General features: G+C 47.0%; 1 protein-coding gene across 1 annotated transcript in view; it reads left to right on the plus strand.

The window, feature by feature from the left end:
* Positions 1–729: 729 nt before the first annotated feature.
* The window catches only part of FH (fumarate hydratase), a gene marked incomplete at both ends in the record, with an annotated part of 19,676 nt that continues 13,669 nt past the window's right edge, over positions 730–6,736 (plus strand). Inside the window, one exon of the mRNA XM_082014670.1 lies at positions 730–849. Within this exon, the coding sequence (XP_081870796.1) occupies positions 730–849 (120 nt within the window). The remainder of the gene's footprint in view (positions 850–6,736) is intronic.

A 6,736-nucleotide genomic window follows, 5' to 3' on the forward strand; every position in this document is an offset into this window, starting at 1 on the left:
TTACCTAAATATTAAAGCTTACCAGACTTGATCTCAGTGTAACTTGTAAGGCATCTAGCAGTGTTTCTGTTAATAACTTCTTGGTTATTCTTGGAGGACTGAAGTGTAACTATGCACATTGCAGCTGGAGTGTTTCTTAATTTTTTGTTTTCTCAACTGCTGGATGGTGGCTGTTGTTGGAAAAAATGAATGTTGGAAAAACTGGAATGTTGCTGGTGATAGGTGGAAGAAGTGAATACGCCATATTTCACTCTTGTAGCCTTTCTGTGCTTTGTACCAGGGTTTTGAGTCATTGGAGAAACACAACCTGTCGCAGCACTTACACTTGCCTGGACAGGGAGGAAAAAGGGGATTATATCTTGACTTGGCTTTTTTCACAGAAAAGAAAAAAGGGTTGTTGAGGCGGGGGGAAACATAGTTTCATACATATTTAAAAATATTCCAATAAAGCAGAATAAACTTACGCCGCCTTCCCGTCGTCTGGAAAGCGCTGTTCCGGCGCCTGCCCCGCTGTCCCCCGCAGAGGGGAGGTAGATTTGCCTCAGGCCGGGCGCAACCCGCCCTTGCGCAGGCGCCGCCCTTCGGCCCGCCCCGCCCGCGGCAGCCGATTGGCGCGGCGGAGCCTTGCAGGCTGATGGGCGCCCCTAACCACCTTGACGCCCGTCCGGGGCGGGCCCGCTCTCCCCTCCCCGCGGCCGCCCCCCGGCGGTGCTCCCCGCTGCCGTCACCATGCACCGCTCACTCCGCGCCTGCCGCCATCTGGGCAGCTCCGCCGGCCTCCTCGCGCGCCAGCCGCCCCCACGCGCCGCCGCCGCCCGCTGGGGCTCGCCGCCAACGCGCGCCGCTATGGTGAGCGCCCCGGCGGGAGCGGCGGGGGGGCGGGGAGCGGGTGACCTCTAACTGCCACTGCTAGCCGCTGCCGCCGTGACTCCTCCCCCTGCGCCCGCCGGCGCTCGCGACCCTCCGTCAGCCCCCCCCCCCCCCCCCGCTCCTCGCCGGCCGGATAGGGGAGCGGGCGCGGGCGCGCGCTGCTTGAGGGGACGGCGGCCGCCGGCAGGGCCGAGGGCTTCAACCCGGTGTACTCCCCTGCGGGGAGGAGCGCCGGCAACGGCACCGGGGAGACGTTGCCGCCATCCGCGGTCAAGCTTGCGGGGCCGTTTACCTCTTCCGCCGGGGCGGCTGCGGCGCTTGTCCCCGCCCGGAGCCGTTGCGGCCTGCGGGGGGCAGCGGCGGGGCCCGACTCGGCAGCCCGGATTTGCAGCCCCGAGACGGTGGCCGCTGCTGGGGGCGGGCTGGTGGTATCCGCGGCGCGCAGCTGCCCGGGGGCGAGATTTACGTCCTGAGCGCGGCCGTTAAGCTGCCGTACCCTGGCCGGGGAGAGGAGGCGAGGAGTGGAGTGGCATCAGGCCGGGCAGCCAGGAAAGGTGTTACTGCAGGACCTGCTGTGACAGAGCTGTGGCATGCAGCAGATTCTTCCACAGAAACTTAATGCCCTTTCTTAGAGCTGTTGAGGTACGAAAAAGAAAAAGCTGCATTCTCTCAGAAGTGGGGTATCTGGAAGATCTTCGGGGCTGCCAGAAAACTAGGGAGCTTTCAAGCTGAGTGCTGCCTGTGACCTCTAGCAGGCATCCTCAGGTATTGTTCTAGTCACTTGACCGTTGGGCCTGAAACGTGAGTGGGACTTGTTTATTGCATGTGGCTCAAAGTAGAAATGAAATTGCTGTTCAAATAAGCAACTCTGAATCTCAGTATTAACAGCTAGGATGCTGCATGGAAGCCTTAGTCTTGGGTCTATCTCTGTAAGTTCACTCCTTAAAGCAATCAGATAACTTGGGAATGTTGGAAGAATTCCAGCAGCAAGTGGGATGTTTAGGATTTGATTAATAAATTAATTTTATTACTTAGTTTCCTAAAATAGTTAATATAACAGAGTCAGTCACTTTTGCATTTTAGAAACATCAGGATCTTTGACAGGTAGATGTGGCACTTAGGGACATGGTTTAGTGGTGGACTTGGCAGTGTTAGGTTAACGGTTGGACTTGATGATCTTAAAGGTCTTTTCCAACCTAAATGGTTCTGTGATTCTAAATTTAACTAGAACATTAGTTCCCAGTCTGTGATATTATGGTATAGGAATTAGCATTAAAAACAAGCTTCCAAATGAGTGAATAAACCGCATAGTGAATGAAATGTACCTGTATAAGAAAACCTGTGTCAGAGCAGACTATGTAACTCATAAACCATTGGCCTGACAGATGGTTCCCTTTTTTATTTTTCTGTTTGGCATCATCCAAGAAAAATACTATAGTTCATGGTCTTCATTTACTTGCTGAAGACCCAGTATTTATGAAAGGCTGCAGTGTTAAAGTATATATGTGTTTTGATCTTTGCAGGTCAGATATATGACCTGTCCTGTAAACATATGTTATTAATTGCTTGGGTTTAAATAACAGCAGAAGTTAATAGCAAAATGTCCCTCAGCAACTTTGGAACTCAAGTGGCCCTCAAATTCTTACAGGAAAGCTTTGTATATTTCTATTTCCAAGAGGACCACCAAAAAATATACCAATGAGTATTTAAATTTTAAAAAATCTACTTTTTGATGCAGAGATTTTTCAGCAGCAAGAGTTGTGTTTTGGAACACCTCCTATAGACACAACCAAATGGGTGTGTTTTTCTACAGTATGACGATTGTGTTGTCTTAACTTTAGCGCTAGATTGCACAAGATGTTTTAAATGGAATTGTGATCATAATGGTCCTTCTTCAGCTGAATGTTGTAAAATATTTGAGTTTGGTTTCTAAAGAGTAAATTTCAGAATTTGTGACCGAATTGATATTATAAAGGAGAAACGACACTTAAAAATGGAAGCATTCTTCATCTACTAAAAGAGAGCAGTTGAGCACAAATTCCTTCTTCTCCTGACCTTTAAAGATTGGTTTTGACATGCTAAAAATGATGACTTCTTAAATTTAAATACTTACATCCAAAGGTTGCTGCATCCTTAAATCAGAATGTAATTTTCCACAGGAAACAGTATTGCAGCAGTTCTGCCATTTGAATATCTCCAGTGCATTATGGTGCAATCAGTTCTAGCTGATTGGTTCCTTGCAACAAGGCAAAAGTACGGTTCTGTTTGCCTAATTGTGTAAGCTTTGGACTATGGGTTCGTAGGATTTTGAGAGGCAAAGCACACCTTGTCAGCCCTCTTTACAAAAAGAAAAAAATATTTTTTTTGGTAAAGGTGAGGAATGGTAGTTCAGAGCTGAGACTTGCTGTAGCTATGGTACAAACTAAGTGAGCATAGGAGTTTGCGTTGGCTGGTGGCAGAGTTGCTAGGTCTCCTTTTGGCTTCTCCTGTGGCCCACTGATGTGGGAGTAGAGGGTTGACACAAGTGTCCTACTGTTGCACCATTTTACAGCAGGTTCCCTAGGTCAGGGAGTGACTGCAGAAACCGCTTTAGGTACAGGAACTGGGACCTTCAGCTCGTAAAGCTACTCAAGAGCGTGAATTCTGTCTAAGGAGTCAGGGAAGCATGTTTTTTACATAAAAATTCAGACTGTGACTTCTGCAGGCTGCCATGTGAGTCTGAAGATAATGCTGAAGTTTAGTTTAGTTACTTTAGTATGTATGAAAAATACCACTTTGCTTTTTTTACCTAATGTCACTTGTTATTCTGATTAATCAGCAAATGACATTCAGCTTAAAGCACCTTACCCTGTTAACTTCATTGGAGTTTGTGAATGTGTGTAACGTGGAATTGGCTAGGGAAGTAATTTTTTTTTTTTTACTAACAGGATTTTGTTGTTTAAAAGGTACTTGTACAAGGAGGTATTGATCCTATTTATCTTTATTTCATCATTGTTGACATTGGAATCAATTCTGCAACTGCTAGCTTTTTTTTCTAAAAGGTTATTGAGTGTGGATACGTTTGGTGATTGAACGACTGGTGATACAAAGAGCTGGGCTTGGAACTGAATTGGTTCTGCTTATCCAGCTCTAGGGCAAGCTTGACGTTGTCTGCTTACACAAGGTGTCCAAATACCAAAAGCAGGGATTTCAGAGACCATGCATCAATGATCCCTACTGTTGGAATATTAATATGTGCACATGGTACAGTAAGACCCACAAGCATCCCTATTAAATATTTTTGGTAATACGATACTAAAGTAGTATTGACTGTTCCGCTTCTTGCTAGCATGTAAATGAATGCGAACTGACTAAAATAGGATAAAGAGGATTAAAGAACATAGTGTGGACCAGCATGCCATTCCTAAGCGTTGTGTTCTTGTGGGGTCAGTGTCTGGGAGAACATCAGCAGAAACACAAGGTGTGGGGAGTAGGAGAGCAATGCAAGAGCTAACCCTTGCTCTCTGGGGGCTGGGCTGCAGTTTCTTTTGGGTCACATGCACCATCTACTCTGCAAGAGTACTCTGAGTGAGCAGGGCTGGTGTCTCCGGTACACCGCTGCGGGAGTACCTGGTGGCAAAGTGTCTCCACCTGGCTGGGAACGCTGCTTCGGACAGTAAGAAGGCTGGAACACCCCCCATGCCACTACTGCCTGCAGCTTGCTGTCCCTGGTCATGCAGACCTGGGCAGGCTGCTGCAGAAAGTCAGTGCTGCTGGAGGAGATGTTCTGCCCAATACCCAGCTGTGCTCCTGTCCAAGAAGACTGAGACCTACTGAGCAAGGAGCAAGTAAAATGGACCAAGAGGTGACTTTAGAAATGGAGACCTAGGGAAGAGTAAGAACTGTGCAGACGTATACGATGCTTTTTTGTATTCTGACCCAGGCTCTTCATTTTCACATCAGGAGATTTCCTGAGTCTGTGGTTTGTCTCTATGACAACCCAGTTTAGATCTTTCCTCTGAGTGCGTATCTCGTCTTCCCTGAACTTGTGCAGACTTCTTGTATCCACAGCATCAGCTGGCAAGGAGTTTAGTCAGTCAGCTATGTGTGTGTGAAGAGCTGCTTCCTTTTCCTTGCTTTGAACTTGACCCCTGTTGGGATCACTCTGCATGGCTCGACCTTAAGGAGAAGAAGCTGTGGCATTGATCTGCATGGCTTGACCTTAAGGAGAAGGAGCTGTGGCATTGAGAAGATGGTAAACAGCTGGATATCTGCACGGCTCAGCCTTGAACCTCACAGATGGATCGGGGGGGTACCCTTTCTTTCGGCACCAAATTAGGAGCCTTCTAAGTGTATATTCATCATATTTCAGTCCTCTCTTAGAGAGCATATGCAGCAGGAGTCTGACTGTCGCCCCTTCTTCATGCTATGTGTTCTGCCCCATGCCGCCCCGGTTGCCCACCTCACCTCGCTGGGTGCTTTTCCGTTGCAACATATTCCTTTTTCTTCTTCCTTGTGTCAGTCCCGCTGACTGCAATTCTTCCAACCGGGCTTCTCCCGCAGCGTCCTCTGCACTTGACCGGTGTTCAACGATGAGATCCCATAGATCGTATCACGTCTCAGTTGCGGGAGAAGGATGGACTTCACAACTCTATGAGAGTTATATTCCGAAGCCATGTATTGTCTTGTCTGACTCCAATATATATCATAATTTTTGCTTAGTCACTGTGCACACACTCATGATTGGTTACAGCTTGTTACACACATTATTGCAATTGGCTATGTACAAAATATCATGCGCTGTCCATGTGCCTCTCACACAGTCAGGATTTGCTGCCTGCAGGTGTCCATGTGCTCCTTTGCTTCCTCTTAGTTGTTTACCACAGCTCCTTCTCCTCAAGGCCGAGCCGTGCAGATATCCAGCTGTTTACCATCTTCTCAATGCCACAGCTCCTTCTCCTTAAGGTCGAGCCATGCAGAGTGATCCCAACAGACCCCTGCCAGCCTAATGTTATAGCTCCTGTTTCTTGTATTAGAGGAGATGGTGAGACCCTTCACCATTCTACTGATGCTTTTATTGACCTCAGTTTTCCTTCAATCCCCAAGTTGTCTCTTTTCTGAAAAAAGAAGTCAGTTGTCTTAAGAAAGCTGTTCCCTACCTTTCTTTATTCCCTACCTTTATTGCCTTTCTTTGAACTGTTTCCAATAATTTTTGGGGATTAAAGAACCAAATCTGCACAAAGACTTCGGAGTGTAGATGAACCATGGTGGTACAGCAATGTTTCTTTTTGTATCCTCTGCTTTTCTTAATAGTTTCGAACATTTTATTTTCTGCTTTCACTGCACTGCAACACTGACTTGATGCTCTGATAGAGCTTTCCCAACTGCTCGCTTCTGAGGTCATGGTTAGGTCGGAGCTTGGCACTGTATATGTATATACCCTACCTATGGAGCTGGGATTGTTTTACTCTGGTCTACTTCCCCTTCCTGAGACTCTGCAAGAGGGTAATCTCCTCTACTGGGGAAGGATGAACACCTTTCTCACAGAAAATTGGGATGTTGATGACCAAGGCATCGGGAGAGGAAGAATAAATTGCTCTTGCTTCCTGTCCAGTCCCATCATCTTGGTAGAGCTGCATGTGAATGTGACCACACCATCACAAGTGAATGGGTTGTTTCACAAAAATAAAAAATTACTTTTTAGTTGGTGTATGTCAGCCAAAATTAATTTACCTCTGGCTGTGTTAGATAATAATGCAGCTAGGTGTATATATGATACAGAAATATCACCTTACATAAATAATGCACAAAATGTCCCTAGATGCAGTTTCCTTGTCTTGCACAGCTAGGGCAACTGTGTCCTCGTTTATTAGTGTAGTGGGTTGAC

This window comes from Phaethon aethereus, assembly GCF_964289735.1.
Source record: "Phaethon aethereus genome assembly, chromosome: 2".
NCBI classification, from domain to species: Eukaryota; Metazoa; Chordata; class Aves; order Phaethontiformes; family Phaethontidae; genus Phaethon; species Phaethon aethereus.